General features: G+C 38.3%; 1 protein-coding gene across 1 annotated transcript in view; it reads left to right on the top strand.

Annotated features, from left to right (window-relative positions):
• The window catches only part of DGKK (diacylglycerol kinase kappa), a 163653-nt gene that overhangs the window by 121685 nt on the left and 23436 nt on the right, over positions 1-18532 (top strand). Inside the window, exons 12-14 of the mRNA XM_043570257.1 lie at positions 536-617; positions 2553-2644; positions 3476-3575. Coding sequence (XP_043426192.1) covers positions 536-617; positions 2553-2644; positions 3476-3575 — 274 coding nt within the window. The remainder of the gene's footprint in view (positions 1-535; positions 618-2552; positions 2645-3475; positions 3576-18532) is intronic.

The following is an 18532-nucleotide window of genomic DNA, read 5'->3' as shown; positions in this document are numbered from 1 at the left end:
GCTCCGTCAGTTTTTCAAAGAAACTCATAAAAATGAGGGTTCAGAAACAAATGGCCTAGATTGTCTCTGCTCTAGAGAGGAATGAGTATTGCCGTCCTAAGTCCTGAGAAGAAAGACTTTAAATGCTGGGTCATAGTATTTGATTTCTGGCTGCCTTTAAGGATATTCTGAGAAGCTTTTTCAAGATTCCAAACTAAGCTACCACAAAGACTCTTATTCAGTAGGTCTTGGGTAGGGCCCTGGTATATGTATTTTACAAAATCACCTTAGGTGATCTTGATAGTTACCTCTCTATCTGTTCTCTGAGAACCCTATGATGGACTTCTTTCCATCACATTGGCCTTAAGAAGTCCTGAGGCAGAGGCTCTACTTGTGGTATATCTTGAGATCAGGTGACCTGGAATAATGCGGGCATCCCTACAACTTATCTTCACCCATCACATAAACATTTTGACCTTTTTATTGATATGTGAAGCATTGATGCCAGCTTTTGATGAAACAGAGTCTAAATATCTTTCTTTGACCTTCATTTCAGATGGAGTGTGATGATACGTGAGACTCCTAGACAAACTCCATTGCTAAGAGGACAGGTTGAAATGGATGTACCCCGATTTGAGGTAACTACTGCCCAGCTGTAATTCAGGCCAACACCTTTGTTACACAGTGAAATAATAGGCAAAACCCAGAGAGAAGCTTTTGTATTATCCATGGGCTCAATGTGGATGAGATCATTGAGGATTGGAGACATATCAATCAGCAGCTTTTCTAAGAACTGTGTTAGGCACTAAGAATATAATTCATTCATCCATTTACTTATTCATTCACTCAAAGTATCTATGGAAAATTTTATGGATTACCTACTATGTGTGAGATACTGTTATAGGAGCTGTTCTCATGTGCTAGTGGGTAAAAAAGAATGAAACAGTTCATGCTGTCATGGAGTTCAGAGCCCAGTTAAAGTGATAGAAGCAATACTTTTAATAAAGTAGTAGGAGTGTTAGTATGTAAGGAAGTAGAGAGGGGTGGGAACACCCAGAAGGTGTACCAAACCCTTCCCCCTTTCTGGGGGAAATCAAGGAAAGTTTCTCAGAAATGACATTTCAGAAGAGATCAAAGGACCAGAGGGAGTTAACCAGGATACTAAGAAAGAGGTGGCCTGTTTCAGAAAGATGGAATAGTGTATCTTGTTCCGATGGCAAGAGAGAGCATAGAATATTCACTGAACGGAACAGAATATTCACATACATTTGTAATGGCTAAGGCATAGGGGACAGGGAGGAGATATGCTGGGAGAATGACTAAAGATGAGACTAGAGAAGCAATCAAGGACCAGGCCAGGAAGAACCTAGTAATCCATGGTATAAAATTTGGGCTCTTATCTTAATAAGAATTATAGAAGTGGGTTATTTTTTCTTATTTTATTATGAGAATTTTCAAACATACTAGCTTCTTGAGCTAAATAGTAGAACTAGTTACAACTCTAGCCTACAAGATATAACTCTCAAAGACATCAAAATGCTGATTTCAATATCACAGTACATATCATTAGGCATTATATTAAAGTTTGAGACATATAATGCCAATAAGTATACAGAATCCTAACATAGAAACTATCAAAACTTTGTGTGTGTTTATCATAAATTTAAAAAATAAAAATAAAATAAAATGGTAGAGTCTACCATTAACATTTCATTATACTTGCCTTATCACATATATGTCCATCTATCCATTCTGCTAATAGAAGGGTTTTAAGCAGAAGTGCTCCATGGTACGTGGAGAAACATTTGAAGGAATAAAGACTAGAGGCAAAGTGAAAAGATAGGAGATGCTGCAATTGTCTAGGCAAAAGATGATGGTGATTTGGACTGGTGAAGTTGTAACAGGGACAAGGAGAAGTGACATATTTAAGACATATGAGGAAGATAGAATCATCAGGACCTGGTAGTTGTTTGAATGTAGGGGGTAACAGAGAGGGTGAAGTAGAAGCAGTAGTTGAGAATATAGACTCAAGAGCCAGACTACTTAGAATCAAATCCAGGCTCTACTACTTATCAGCTTCCCATTTCCTGTGCCTCAGTTTGCTGTTCTGTGAAATGGAGTTGTTATAAGGATAAGAAAGTATTTATGTATACCTTAGAACAGAGTCTGGTACAGAGTAAATATAAGTGAATACTTTTATTATTACTAATATTATTATAGAAGAGCTGCACTCTGGCATTGGGAAGATGTGGGTTCAAATCCCAGATCTATTATTTACTAGCTATGCAATATGAGATTGGTTGTTCATTTGAAACATGGACCAAAAAGTACCTCCATGAGTTTTTGAGAATTATTTAAATGAGAGCAAACAATATACGTCTCTTATTTTTAGAATGACCACAGAGCTAAGATTATATATGGGGATCTTCAACAAGAATTCTTTGATTATGGTTATTTTCAGAGAGGCAGTTGAGTTGTTGGCAGTCAGTAGAAAATAATGAGGGGATAAGGATGGGCAGCAGACTATGTCCCAGTGCTAAGATTCCAGGGCTGAACACTCCTTTTCCCCCTAGGCTGCTGCCATCCAACATCTAGAATCTGCAACCATTGAGTTGAACAAAATCCTGAAGGCCAAGTACCCCACAGAGATAATTATCGCAACCAGGTCAGTCTTCCTTTCGCTCTCAAACTGGGGTGTATTTTTGCCCTCATGGGCTGTTCCTCAGTCAGACAAGGAGCTCATTTTGATAGCTTGGGGCCTAGGAAAGTATCAAATTACTGCCAACTGAAACCTGCTGATTGGAAAGTTTAGGAAAAAAATAGACGAGATTAGGGTGAGTGCTCCTGCTATTCCAAAAAGACAAAATTTCAAGCCACAGATTTAGAAGAAGGGTTACAGAAGGGAAACACAACATTCCATACTATTCAAGAGCATAGCCTAACTCCTACAGCAGGGACACATTGATTTCCATCTGACAATGGAAGAAGTCTCTGTAGAACCTACAGAGTTGTTTTCTCATAGCCTGAGCAATACATTCTCCCCTTCCAAGTAGGTGGGTCATTCATTCCTCCTGGGATTCGTTGGAGGTTTCCTGCCAAGTCTGCCACATTCTCCTTTGATAAACACTCCGCACCCAGGAACAGTCCTCCCAAAGTCATTATCTTTGTATTAAATTATATGGGCCCTTGAACCATAGCTGATTTGACCCAGGATGAAAACCTGACCTAAGTTGGATCAATTTAATTTTCTTTTCTGAAAATTCTGAATTTATGCTACAAAATTCCAGTTAAATTCTCATAGGTACTCACGCATATGACCATATGTACATGAAAAAATGGGAAAACAAAGGGAGAGGAGAGAGGAAGGACAGGGAGAGAAGGGAGATCAGGAAACAGAGACAGAAAGAACGAGAAGGAGGAAGATGTACTTTATAATAAAAAAGGGCTCTGGATATTATGGTCCATGTCACATTGCCCATCTATCTTATCTTTGCAGATTCCTGTGCTCAGCAGTGGAAGATTTTGTGGTGGATATTGTAAAGGCCTGGAGTCAGATAAAACAGAACAATACAGCAATAGAATCTGTGATTTTGAAAGTAAGTTTCCATTCCTTTTATCTAGTACTTTTAGTGGAGCCAGGGCCTTTTGATTTGTTATCTTTTAATTTATTATTTTAAGTCCAGTATAATTAATGTACACCATTATATTAGTTTCAGATGTACAATATAGTGAATCAACTACTCTATACATTACTCAGTGCTCATCATGATAAGTTTAATCCCCTTCATCTATTACACCCACCCTCGCATCCACCTCCCCTCTGGTAACCATCAGTTCGATCTCTATATTCAAGAGTATATTTTTGGTTTGTTTCTTTTTTCTTTGCTCATTTCTTTTGTTTCTTAAATTCCACATATGAGTGATCATATGCTATTTGGCTTTTTCTGACTGACTTATTTTGCTTAGCATAATGCTCTCTAGCTCCATCCATGTTGTTGCAAATGGCAAGATTTCATTCTGTATTATGACTAATATTCCATTGAATATATATACCAATTTTTTTCAATTCTCATTATTTTTATTTTTTAAATATACTTTATTGTCAGAATGGCTTTCATACAACACCCAGTGCTCATCCCAACAAGTGCCCTACTAAATGCCCATCACCCATTTTCCCTCTCCCCCACTCCCCATCCACCCTCAGTTTATTCTCTGTATTTAAGAGTCTCTTGTGGTTTGCCTCCCTCCCTCTCCGTTTGTAACTATTTTCCCCCTTCCCTTCCTCCATGGTCTTCTGTTAAGTTTTTTAAGATCCACATATGAGTGAAAACATATCTGTCTTTCTCTGACTGACTTATTTCACTAGGCATAATACCTTCCACTTCCATTCACATAGCTGCAAATGGCAAGATTTCATTCTTTCTCATTGCCAAGTAGTATTCCATTGTATATATAAACTATATCTTCTTTATCCATTGATCTGTTGATGGACATTTAGATTCTTTCCATAATTTGGCTATTGTTGAAAGTGCTGCTATAAACATTGGGGTACATGTGCCCCTATGCATCAGCACTCCCATATCCCTTGGGTAAATTCCTAGCAGTGCTATTTCTGGGTCATAGGGTAGTTCCATTTTTAATTTTTTGAGGAACCTCCATACTGTTTTCCAGAGCAGCTGCATCAGTTTACATTCCCACCAACAGTGCAACAGAGTTCCCGTTTCTCCACATCCTCACCAGTATCTGTAGTTTCCTGATTTGTTCATTTTAGCCACCCTGACAGGTGTGGGATAATATCTCAGTGTGGTTTTGATTTGTATTTTTCTAATAATGAGTGATGTTGGGCATCTTTTCATGTGTCTGTTGGCCGCCTGAATGTCTTCTTTGGAGAAGTGTCTATTCATGTCTTCTGCCCATTTCTTCACTGGATTATTTGTTTTTCAGGTGTTGAATTTGGTACGTGCTTTATAGATTTTGGATACTAACCCTTTATCCAATATGTAATTTGAAAATATCTTTTCCCATTCCATCAGTTGTCTTTTAGTTTTGTTGATTGTTACCTTTGCAGTGCTGGGTTCTCTTCATGAGGTCCCAATAGTTCATTTTCGCTTTTAATTCCCTTGCCTTTGGAGATGTGTCAAGCAAGAAATTGTTGCAGCTGAGGTGAAAGAGGTCATTGCCTACTTTCTCCTCTAGAGTTTTGATGGTTTCCTGTCTCACATTTATGTATTTCATCCATTTTGACTTTATTTCTGTGAATGGTGTAAGAAATTGGTCTAGTTTCATTCTTCTGCATGTTGCTGTCCAGTTCTCCCAGCACCATTTGCTAAAGAGACTGTCTTTCTTCCATTGGATGCTCTTTCCTGCTTTGGAAAAGATTAGTTGGCCATACATTGATGGGTCCAGTGCTGGGTTCTGTATTCTATTCCATTGGTCTCTGTGTCTGTTTTTGTGCCAATACCATGCTGTCTTGAGGATTACAGCTTTGTAGTAGAGGCTAAAGTCTGGGATTGTGATGCCTCCCACTTTGGTTTTCTTCTTCAATATTACTTTGGCTATTCGGGGTCTTTTGTGATTCCATACAAATTTTAGGATTGTTTGTTTTAACTTTGAGAAGTATGCCAGTGCAATTTTGATTGGGATTGCATTGAATGTGTAGATTCCTTTGGGTAATATTTTCATTTTAAAAATATTTATTCTTCCAACCCATGAGCATGGAATATTTTTCCATTTCTTTGCATCTCCATAAATTTCCTTTATAAGTTTTCTTTACTTTTCAGTATGCAGATATTTTACATCTTTGGTTGGGTTTATACCTAGGTATTTTATGGCTCTTGGTGCAATTGAAAATGGAGTCAGTTTCTTTACTACTCTTTCTGTTGCTTCATTATTGGTGTATAAAAATGCAACCGATTTCTGTACATTGATTTGTATCTGAGACTTTGCTGAATTCATGGATCTGTTCTAACAGACCATTGGTGGAATCTTTCAGGCTTTCCATGTAGAGTCTCATGTTGTCTGCTAAAAGTGAAAGTTTGACTTCTTCTTTGCCAATTTGGATGCCTTTTATTTCATTTCATTGTCTGGTCGCTGATGCTAGGACTTCCAACACTATGTTAAACAACAATGGTGAGAGTGAGCATCCCTGTCGTGTTCCTGATCTCAGGGGGAACGTTCTCAGTTTTTCCCCATTGAGGATGATATTAGCTGTGGGCTTTTCTTATATGGCTTTTATATTGTTTAAGTATGTTCCTTCTATCCCGACTTTCTTGAGGGTTTTTATTTAAGAAAGGATGCTAAATTTTGTCAAATGCTTTTCTGCATTGATTGACAGGATCATATGGTTCTTTTCTTTTCTTTTATTAATGTGATATATCACATTGATTGATTTACAACTATTGAACCAGCCCTACAGTTCAGGAATGAATCCCACTTGATCATGGTGAGTAATTCTTTTTATATGCTGTTGAATTCAATTTGCTAGTATCTTGTTGAGAATTTTCGCATCCATGCTCATCAGGGATATTGGCCTGTAATTCTCCTTTTTTGTGGTGTATCTGTCTGGTTTAGGAATCAAGGTAATGCTGGCATCATAGAATGAGTCTGGAAGTTTTCCTTCCACTTCTATTTTTTGGAAAAACTTGAGAAGGATAGGTATTAGCTGCTAGAATTCCCCAGGGAAGCCATCTGGTCCAGGACTCTTATTTTTGGGGAGATTTTTGATAACTGATTCAATTTCTTCACTAGTTATGGGTCTGTACAAATTTTCTATTTCTTCCTGTTTGAGTTTTGGTAGTGTATAGGTGTCTAAGAATATAGGTGTCCTTTTCTTGCAGATTATACAGTTTTTGGCATATAATTTTTCATACTATTCTCTTTTAATTGTTTGTATCTCTGTGATGTTGGTTGTGATCTCTCCTCTTTCATTTGTGATTTTATCTGTTTGGGTCCTTTTTCTCTTCGTTTTGAGAAGCCTGGCTAGAAGTTTATCAATTTTCTTTATTTTTCATAAAACCTACTCTTAGTTTTATTGATCTGTTCTACTGTTTTTTAAAATTCTATATTGTTTATTTCTGCTGTGATCTTTATTATTTCTTTTCTTCTGTTGATTTGGGGTTTCTTTGTTGTTCTGCCTCTAGTTCCTTTAGGTGTGCTGTTAGATTTTGTATTTGAGGTTGTTCTTGTTTCTTGAGATAGGCCTGGATTGCAATGTATTTTCCTCTTAGGACTGCCTTTGCTGCATCACAAAGGGTTTATATTGTTATGTTTCATTTTCATTTGTTTCCATATATTTTTTAATTTCTTCTCTAATTGCCTGGTTGACCCATTCATTCTTTAGTAGGATGTTCTTTAACCTCCATGCATTTGGAGGTTTTCCAAACTTTCTCCTGTGGTTGATTTCACGTTTCATAGCATTATGATCTGAAAATGTGCATGGTATGATCTCAATTCTTTTACATTTATTGAAGGCTGTTTTGTGACCCAGTATGTGATCCATCTTGGAGAATGTTCCATGTGAACTCGAGGAGAATGTGTATTCTGCTGCTTTAGGACACAAAGTTCTGAATATATATGTCAAGTCCATCTAGGCTAGTTTATTGATTATTGTTTATTGGCCATTGTTTATTGATTTTCTGTCTAGATGATCTGTCCGTTGTTGTAAGTGAAGTATTAAAGTCCCCTGCAATTACCACATTCTTACCAATGAGATTGCTTATGTTTATGATTAATTGTTTTATGTATTTGGATGCTATCGAATTGGGTGCACAAACATTTATAATTGTTAGCTCTTCTTGATGGATAGACCCCATAATTATGAAATAGTGTCCTTCTTCATCTCTTGTTACAGCCTTTAGTTTAAAATCTAGTTTGTCTGATAGAAGTATGGCTACTCCAGCTTTCTTTTGGCTTCTAGTAGCATGATAGATGGTTCTCCATCCCCTCATTTTCAATTTGAAGGTGTCTTCAGGTCTAAAATAAGTCTCTTGTAGACAGAAAATACATGGGTCTTGTTTTTTTTTATCCATTCTGATACCCTATGTCTTTTGATTGGAGCATTTAGTCCATTCATATTCAGTGTTATTACTGAAACATATGGGTTTAGAGTCATTGGGTTATCTGTAGGTTTCATGCTTGTAGTGATGTCTCTCGTACTTTGTGGTCTTTGCAACATTCCACTCACAGAGTTCCCATTAGGATCTCTTGTAGGGTTGGTTTAGTGGTGATGAATTCCTTCAATTTTTTGTTTGGGAAAACCTTTATCTCTCCTTCTATTCTTAATGACAGGCTTGCTGGATAAAGGATTCTTGGCTGCATATTTCTTCCTATTCAGCATATTGAAAATTTCCTGCCACTCCTTTATGGCCTGCCACATTTCAGTAGGTAGGTCTGTTACTACACTTACATGTCTAACCTTGTAGGTTAAGGCCCATTTATACCTAGCTGCTTTCAGAATTCTCTCTTTATCTTTGTATTTTGCCAGTCTCACTATGATATGTTGTGCAGAAGATCGACTCAAGTTACGTCTGAAGGGAGTTCTCTGCGCCTCCTTGATTTCAATGTCTGTTTTCATTCCCCAGGTTGGGGAAGTTCTCAGCTATGATTTGTTCAAGTACATCTTCAGCCCCTTTCTCTCTATCTTCTTCTTCTGGAACTCGTATGATACAGATATTGTTCCATTTCATTGAATCACTTAGTTCTCTAATTCTCCCCTCATGGTCCAGAATTTTTTTCTCTCTTTTTCTCAGCTTCATCTTTTTCCATAATTTTATCTTCTATTTCACTTAATCTCCCCTCTGCCTCTTCAATAGTCTCTGTCACCACCTCTAGTTTATTTTGCACCTCACTGACAGCATTTTTGAATTCATCCTGACTATTTTTTAGTTCCTTGACCTCTACAGCAATAGATTCTCTGCTGACTTCTATGCTTTTTTTCAAGCCCAGCAATTAATCTTATGACTATTATTCTAAATTCTTGTTCAGTTATATCGTTATATATCTGTTTTGATCAATTCTTTAGCTGTCATTTCTTCCTGGTATTTCTTTTGGGTAGAATTCTTCCATTTCATCATCTTGGCTAGTTTTCTGTCCCTTCTGCATTTTAAAGACTTGTTATGTGCCCTGTGAGCACTACTATATTAAAGAGACATCACACACTGTCCAGGGCCTGGCCCTGCAGGAGGTGTTTTTTTGGAGAGTGTTACTTGCTCTCTGTTGTGACTTTGGTTACTTTATCTCCCTCCTCGTAGTGATGTTTTGGACCCTCCACCAGGTGTGCTTTGATTTGTTCATTGAAATAGACCTGGAAAGGAAAGCAAGCAAACAAACAAACAAAAAGCAAAGACACAAAACAAAAACACACAAACACACACAGAAACAAACCAAAAAAACCCCACAAACAACCAGAAACACCAGCTACAAGTAAACAACAGGGTGGAGGCATGCTGATGGAAGAGGCCTTATCCCATACAAAGAGAGAAATGACAGGGATGGGGAAAAATAAAAAATAAACATTGACCAGATAGAGAAGCTCTATGGCTTAATCCAGAGAGAGAGAAAGGAAAATAAAGGAGGTGGGGAGAAAGAAAAGAAAAGAAAATTGACCAAAGAAACTCTACAGCTTAATCCAGAGAGAGTAAGGAAAGTAAAGAAGGAGGCAGGGAAAAAGAAAAGAAAAGAAAATTGACCAGACAGAAAAACTATTCAGCTTAATACAGACAGAGAGAGAGAAAATAAAATAAAGAAGGTGTAGAACATGTATCAAGAGAACAGATTAAATATTTCTGCTTAAAAAAAAACAACAACAACCAAAGTAACCAGACTAGAGGAGGGAGGAGATAAGAAGGAAAAAAAGAAGAATATATCTATATAATAAGAATTGTCCAAGAGTTACATCAGACAAGGCAATAGCGTTGGTCTGGAGGAGGGGATGTCTGGTTTGTCAGTGTCAATCCCACTCTAGTAGATATGCAGTTAACAGGCGAGGAGGAGCGTGGTTTGGTGAGGCGGATCCCGCCTCCACTGTGGGCCCTCTGTCCATTCTCTGAAGCCCCACTTATGGCCCATCAGGTTGTCTTGGTGGGTCCCTGGACACAACTGTTTCCTGCCTCCCAGATTCTTGGAGTTCAAAGTCCTTTGGATTCAACACTGCTTTGTTTGAGAGAGGAGGGAACTTTGGATCCCCCTACTTCTCCACCATGTTGGCCCCTCCTTCCATCTCCTCACTTCTGAAGGACTTCAGCTTTGACCCGCTCAGATCCTTTGGGGGTGGTCGTGCTGAGCAATGGCTAGGTGCTGGCCCACCCCCAGGAACATGCACGAGACTGCATTGCTGCCGATGCCCAGAGACTGTGGTTGGGTGCCAGCCCTCCCCAGGAAAATTTCACATGATCTTGTAGCAGCAGCACTTCAGGGATTATGAAAAATCATAACACACATCTAGTGCCAGGCTTCACCCTTAACATTCTTGTTCCAACACCAGTAAATGTGGTTGTTCTCCAGGGTCCGCTGGGACCTTTGCCTGGGGGGTGGCCGCACAGCCTCTACCAACCAAATACCCCAGCAGGGGAACCGCTGCTCCCCATATGGACTGAGGACCCCTCGGACCTCACTCTCTGCTCCCAGGGATTCGCCCTTCCCACAAGAGCACCGCCAGGTACCAGGCTGTGGAATTTCAGACTCTGCACTCCCCTGTTTGTAGAGTCCTAATGGAATTTAAACCCTCTCCTTTCTCCTTTCTCCCTTTTTTGTTCAGTACCTGCGGCTATTTCCACTTTTCCCCTTTCTCTCCAGCTTATTTTTGTGGGGGTTGGTTTTCCCGTACTCTCCCCCCATCTCTGTCCTCTCTCTGCAAGCAAAAACAGCTCCCTGCCCTCCACAGCTTCTCTCTCCCCTCGTTCACCTCTCTGCACTGTGTACCTGCCAAGTTCTGTGGTTCAGGTTGTGCAGATTGTTGTGTTAATCCTCAAATCAGTTTTCTTCATGTGTAGGATAGTTTAGTGTTGATTTGGCTGCATTTCAGGGACAAAAGATACAAAAAACTTACATGCTGTTCTGCCATTTTGGCCCCTCCTATACCACTTCTTTATCCATTCATCAGTCGATGGACACTTGGGCTGCTTCCATATCTTGGCTATTGTAAATAATGCTACAATAAACATACGGTTACATGTATTTTTTGAATTAGTGTTTTCATTTTCTTTGGGTAAATAGCCAGTAATGGAATTACTGGATCTCATGGTAATTCTATTTTAATGTTTTGAGGCGTTTCAATACTGTTTCAGTTGTTGCTCCACCAGTTTGCATTCTCACCAACAGTGAACGATGGTTCCATTTTCTCCACGTCCTTGCCAACACTTTTTTCTTGTGTTTCTGATGTTTGCCATTCTGACAGTTGTGAGGTGATATCTCATTGATGTTTTGATTTCCATGTCCCTGATGCTTAGTGATGTTGAGCATCTTTTCATGTGTCTGTTGGCCATCTAGATGTCTTCTTAAAGCACTTTTAATTTTTTTTTTCAACGTTTATTTATCCTTGGGACAGAGAGAGACAGAGCATGAACGGGGGAGGGGCAGAGAGAGAGGGAGACACAGAATCGGAAACAGGCTCCAGGCTCCGAGCCATCAGCCCAGAGCCCGACGCGGGGCTCGAACTCACAGACCGCGAGATCGTGACCTGGCTGAAGTCGGACGCTTAACCGACTGCGCCACCCAGGCGCCCCTAGATGTCTTCTTTGGAGAAATGTCTGTCCATGCCTTCTGCCCATTTTTTAATTGGGTTATTTGTTTTGTGGGTGTTGAGTTTGATAAGTTCTTTATATATTTTGGATACTAACTTTTTATTGGATATGTCATTTGCAAATATTTTCTCCCATTCCATAGGTTGCCTTTTAGTTTTGTTGATTATTTCCTTCTCTGTGCAGAAGCTTTTTATTTTGATATAGTCAGAATATTTTTTTCCCTTGCCTAAGGGAACCTATCTAGAAAAAGTTGCTATGGTTGATGTCAGAGAAGTTACTGCCTGTGCTCTCTTCTAGGATTTTTATGGTTTCATGTCTCACATTTAGGTCTTTAGTCCATTTTGAGTTTGTGTGTGTGTGTGTGTGTGTGTGTGTATCGTGTAAGAAAGTGCTCCAGTTTCTTTCTTTTGCATGTTGCTGTCCAGTTTTCCTAACACTATTTGTTTAAGGAACTGTCTTTTTCCCAGTGGATATTCTTTCCTGCTTTGTCAAAGATTAATTGACCATATAATTATGGATTTATTTCTAGGTTTTCTATTCTGTTCTATTAATCTCTGTGCCTATTTTTTGTGCCAGTACCATACTGTTTTGATCACTACAGCTTTGTAATATAACTTGAAGTCTGGAATTTTGATGCCTCCAGCTTCACTTTTCTTTTTCAAGATTGCTTTGCCTATTCAGGGTCTTTTGTGGTTCCATATAAATTTTAGGATTGTTTCTTCTATTTTTTTGAAAAATGCTGGTGGTATTTTGATAAGGATTGTATTAAATGTGTAGATTGCTTTGGGTAGTATAGACATTTTAATAATATTTGTTCTTCCATACCATGAGCATGGAATGTCTTTCCATTTCTTTGTGTCATCTTCAGTTTCTTTCATCAGTGTTTTACAGTTTTCAGAGTACAGGTCTTTTACCTCCTTGGCTGGGTTTATTCCTAGGTATCTTAATGTTTTGGTTGCAATTGTAAGTGGGAATGTTTTCTTAATTTCTTTTTCTGCTACTTCATTATTGGTGCATAGAAATGCAACAAATTTCTATACATTGATTTTGTATCATGAGACTTTACTGAATTCATTTACCATTTCTATCAATTTTTTGGTGGAGACTTTTTGGGTTTCTATGTACATGTAGTATCATGTCATCTGCAAAAAAAAAAGTGAAAGTTTGACTTCTTCCTTGCTCATTTGGATGCCTTTTATTTCTTTTTGTTGTTTGCTGTGGCTAGGACTTCCAGTACTGTGTTGAATAAAAGTGGTGAGATGGGACATCCGTGTCGTGTTCCCAACCATAGAGGAAAAGCTCTCAGTTTTTCTCCATAAGGATGATATTAGCTATGGGTTTTTCACCAATGGCTTTTATTATGTTGAGTTATGTTTGTAAGTTTATTTCTGGGCTCTCTATTCTGTTCTATTGATCTATGTGTCTGTTTTTGTGCCAGTACCTTACATCTTGAAGTACATCTTTGTAGTACATCTTGAAATCTGGGACTGTAATACCTCCTATTTTGTTCTTCTTTCTCAAGATTGCTTTGACTATTTGGGGTCTTTTGTGGTTCCATACAAATTTAAGGATTATTTGTTCTAGTTCTGTAAAAGCTGCTGTTGATAATATGATAGGTATTGCATTAAATGTGTATTGCTTTGGGTAGTATGGACATTTTAACAAATTTTTTTTTCCCAGTCCATGAACATGGAATATCATTCCATTTGTTTGTGTCATCTTTAATTTCTTTCATCAGTGTTTTCTGGTATTCAGGGTACAGATCTTTCACCACCTTGGTTAAATTTATTCTGAGATATTTTATTATTTTTGGTGCAATTGTAAAAGGGATTGTTTTCTTAATTTCTCTTTATGCTACTTCATTATCAGTGTATAGGTTTCTGTATATAAATTCTGTATCCTGTGACTTTACTGAATTCATTTATCAGCTCCAGTAGTGTGTGTGTGTGTGTGTGTGTGTGTGTAGTCTTTAGGGTTTTCTATATACAGTATGATGTCATCTGCAAATAGTGAAAGTTTACTGCTTCCTTACCAATTTGGATGCTTTTTATTTTTGTTATCTGATTGCTGTTGCTAGGATTTCCACTACAATGTTGAATAAAAGTGGTAACAGTTGGCATCCTTGTCTTGTTCCTGATCTTAGGGGAAAAGCTCTGAGTTTTTCACCATTTACTATGATGTTCACTGTGGGCTTTCATATGTGATCTTTATTATATTGAGGCATGTTCCCTCTAAACATACTTTATTGAGGATTTTTATCATAAATGGATGTTTTACTTTGTCAGATGCTTTTTCTACATCTGTAGAAATAATCACATGGTCTTTATCCTTTCTCTGGTTGATGTGATGTATCACACTGATAAATTTGCAAATACTGAACCATGTTGCATCCCAGGAATTAATCCCATTTGATCATGGTTAATGATTTTTTAATGTATTGTTGGGTTTGATTTGCTAGTGTTTTCTTGAGGATATTTGCATTTATGTTAATCAGAGATATTGGCCTATAGTTTTCTTTTTTTTTTTTTTGTATTGTTTTTATCTGGTTTTGTTATCATGGTAATGCTGACCTGATATAATGAATTTGGAAGCTTTCCTTGCTCTTTTGTTTTTTTGGAATAGTTTCAGAAGAATGGGTTTTACCTCTTCTGTAAATATTTGGTAGAATTCACCTGTGAATCCAGATGGTTCTGGACTTTTGTTTATTCAGAGTTTTTTTTGATTGCTGATTCAATTTCATTGCTGGTAATCAGTCTGTTCAAATTTTCTATTTCTTCCTAATTCAGTTAAGGAAAGTGACTTGTTGCTAAAAATTTATCCATTTCCTCTAGGTTGTCCAATTTGTTGGCATATAATTTTCATAATATTCTCTCAATCTTTTACCATTCTGTGTTATCATTTTTTATTTCTCTTCTTTCATTTCTGATTTTGTTTATTTGAGTCCTCTTTTTTTTTCTATTGTTTTGGGGTTTTGTTCTTTTCTTTTTCTATCTCCTTTAGGTGTAAGGTTAGGTTGTTTATTTGAAAATTTTCTTGCTTCTTGAGGTAGACCTGTATTACTATTAATTTCCCTCTTAGAACAACTTTCCTGCACTGCAAAGATTTTGGACTTTGTGTGTTCATTTTCATTTTTCTGCATATATTTTTTGGTTTCCCTTTTATTTTTGGTTGACCTATTCATGTTTAGTAGCATGCTATTTAACCTCCATGTATTCGTTTTCTTTCCTGATTTTGTCTGGTGGTTGATTTCTAGTTTCATTGTATCAGAAAAGATGCATGATATGACTTCAATCTTTTTTAATTTGTTGAGACTATTTTATGGCCAAACATGTGATCTAACCAGGGAATATTCCATGTGCACTTGAAGAGAGTGTGTATTCCACCGTTTTAGGATAGAATATTCTCAATATATCTATTAGATCCATCTGGTCAACAGTATCATTTAAAGCCACAGTTTCCTTATTGATTTTCTGTTGGATGATTTACCCATTGATGTAAGTGAGGTGTTAAAATCCCCTGATATTATTGTATTACTATCAGTTACTTCCTGTATGGTTTTTAATAGCTGCTTTATGTATTTGGGTGTATCCATGTTGGGTGCATAAATATTTATAATTATTATATCTTCCTGTTGGATTGGTCCCTTTATGATTATATAGTGTCTTTCTTTGGCACTTGTTAGGGTCTTTGTTTTTTTTTTATTTTAAATTTTTTTTTTGTTTTAACGTTTTATTTATTTTTGAGACAGAGAGAGACAGAGCATGAACGGGGGAGGGGCAGAGAGAGAGGGAGACACAGAATCGGAAGCAGGCTCCAGGCTCCGAGCCATCAGCCCAGAGCCTGACGCGGGGCTCGAACTCACGGACCGCGAGATCGCGACTTGGCTGAAGTCGGATGCTCAACCGACTGCGCCACCCAGGCGCCCCAGGGTCTTTGTTTTAAAGTCTATTTTGTCTGATATAAGAATTGCTACCCTAGATTTCTTTTCACTTCTATTGGCATGATAAATGTTTTTTCTATCCCTTAACTTTCAGTCTGCATGTGTCTATAGGTCTGAAATGAGTCTCTTGTATGCAACATATAGATGGTCTTTTTTCTGTATAAATTTTTAAGTTTATTTGAGAGTGAGCATGAGTGTGGTAGGGGCAGAGAGAGAGGGGAGAGAAAGAATCCCAAGAAGGCTCTGCACTGTCAGCACAGAGCTCAATGCGGGATTCAAACTCATGAACCATGAGATCTTGACCTGAACCAAAAGCAGTAGTCGGATGCTTAACCAACTGAGCTACCCAGGCACCCCAGTGTATAGATGGGTGTTACTTTTTTAGCCATTATATCACCCTATGACTTTTGAGTCCATTTGCATTCAAGGTAATTATTGAAAAGTATGTACATATTACCATTTTGTTACTTGTTTCGTGATTGTTTTTATAGTTCTTCTGTGTTCCTTACTTCTCTTGCTCTCTTCTCTCATGGCTTGCTGGCTTTCTTTAGTGACATACTTGAATTCCTTTATCTTTATTTTTTTGGATATCCACTAGTTTTATTTGTGGTTACCATTAGGTTTGGATATAACATCTTCTGCATATAGCAGTCTATATTAAGTTGATGGCCATTTAAGTTTGAACCCATTCTAAAAGCAGTAAATTTTAACCTCTCTCCAACTTCACGTTTTAGGTATATGGTGTCATTGTTTTATTTTGTGACTCCCTTAACTGATTTTATAGATATACTTAATTTTACTGCTTTTGTGCTTCCTACTTGTCTTCTGCCTATGGTTTTTCTTTCCACTCAAAGAATCTCCTTTAACATTTATTGTAAGATTGGTTTAGTAGTGATGAATTCCTTTAACTTTTGTTTGGGAAGCGATCTTTCCTACTATTCTGAACTATAGCTTTGCTGGATCGAGTATTCTTGGCTACAAGTTTTTTTCTTTCAGCACTTTGAATATATTATGCCACCCCTTCTGGCCTGCAAAGTTTCTGCTGAAAAATCAGCTGATAGCCTTTTGTGGTTTTTCTTGTAAGTAGTTATCTCTTTTTCTCCTGCTGCTTTTAAAATTCTCTCTTTATCACTATTTTTTGCCATTTTAATTACCATGTGTCTTGGTATGGACCTCCTTGGGTTGATTTTGTCAGGAATCTCTGTGCTTCCTGGATCTGGAAATTTTTTCCTTAGATTAGGGAATATTTTCAGCTATTATTTCTTCAAATAAATATTCTGCAATCTTTTCTCTCTCTTCTCCCTCTAGGATCCCCACAATGTGGATGGTGTTATGCTCGATGGTGTCACTGAGCTCCCTTAATCTATTCTCATTTTTTATTATTCTGTTTTCTTTCTCTTGTTCACCCTGCTTGATTTTCATTACTCTATCCTCCAGGTCACTCATCTGTTCTTCGGCTTCTGTATATTTAATTTCAATTTTTGATTTTTTTCATCTCTGATTGGTTCTTTTTTATGTGTTCTGTTTCTTTGTTGAGGGTCTCACTAAGGTCCTCCACTCTTTTCTCAAATTCAGTGACTATATTTATGGCCATTACTTTAAATTCTCTATCAAGCATATTAGTTATATCCATTTTGTTTAGCTCTCCTGCTGTGATTTTGCCCTGTTCTTTAATTTGGGACACATTCCTCTGTGTCATTTTTTTATAACTCTTTATACTTGTTTCTATGTGTTATAAAAGTCAGCTATGCCTCCTGTTCTTGAAAGTAGTAGCCTTATTAAAAAAAAAAAAAAAAAAAAAAAAAAAAAAAAAAAGAGGCCCTGCAGTGCAGTGTCCTCTGCTTACCAGAACCTGGCACTTCAAGAGTGTCTCCTGTGTGTTGTGTGTACCCTGGTCTTGTGGCTGAGCTGTTTTTGTCTTTAGTCGAGTCATCTGAAATGGTTCTCTTTGCCTATTGTGGGTAGTGTTTCATCCTTGTGTGGTTAATGGGCCAGTTTGGAGCCACATTAGGCTTGAGGTGGGTCATACCAGGCATTTGTCAGATCTGCCGAGACCAAACTGCAGGATGCTCTCCCTGTGTTGCCCCCTGAGAGGCTTTTGTTGGTAGGCAGGGCACTCTCCCTGTGTTGTACCCTGAGAAGCTTTCATTGGTGGTTGAGGGCTGCAGTCAAACCATATGTCTGCCCCCAGCCCACTGCTTGAGCTGCAGTAGAACTGATGTGTGTGGTTATCTTCCCCTCTCCCCAGAGCAGAAGTCACTTTGGAGTGGTGCTGGCCCCTGTCCTGGCTGCTTGCACAATGCCATGCTTGTGTCCTCACTTTGGATGGACTCCTGCCAAGGGCATGTTTGATGGGGTGGGTCCACAGAATTCAGGGAGTGGGGTGCCCAGTATTAGCAAGGTGTGTGCCTGTCTCTGTGGGAGAGGACGTGCAGCTTCTTTGGAGAACTGCTGAGGATGGGTTGAAGGGGGCAGGTCCACAGAAGTGCACAGGGGTGGGGTGTGCTGTTAGCAAGCTAGGTAGAAAGTGTTCCTCTTGGTTCCCACAGGTGTCTGTGTTTCTAGGCTGGGAGCGGGGGAAGGAAATGGCACCTGCCAGTTCTTTTATTCTTGGAGAAGTTTCCTAAGGATCCCTGTCCTTCCAGCACACGTTCTGAGATTAGTAAATAAATCTCCTTCCCATATGCCCCCAAGTGTTTATCAAACTGCTGCTTCTATGCTGTATCTCAGTGGGGTTGTTTTGTTGTGTCTTTAAGGGTAGAAACTCAGTTTCCTCTCACCTTCCAGCTCTTCCATAACTGAGCCCACTGATTTTTAAAGTTCCTGGTGTTGAGCCCCACTGATTATAGGAACTCACAAAGCCCCTCTGGTTTTC

This window comes from Prionailurus bengalensis, chromosome X (genome assembly GCF_016509475.1).
Source record: "Prionailurus bengalensis isolate Pbe53 chromosome X, Fcat_Pben_1.1_paternal_pri, whole genome shotgun sequence".
Classification (NCBI taxonomy): Eukaryota; Metazoa; Chordata; class Mammalia; order Carnivora; family Felidae; genus Prionailurus; species Prionailurus bengalensis.
This window is presented reverse-complemented; position numbering and strand designations above follow the sequence as displayed.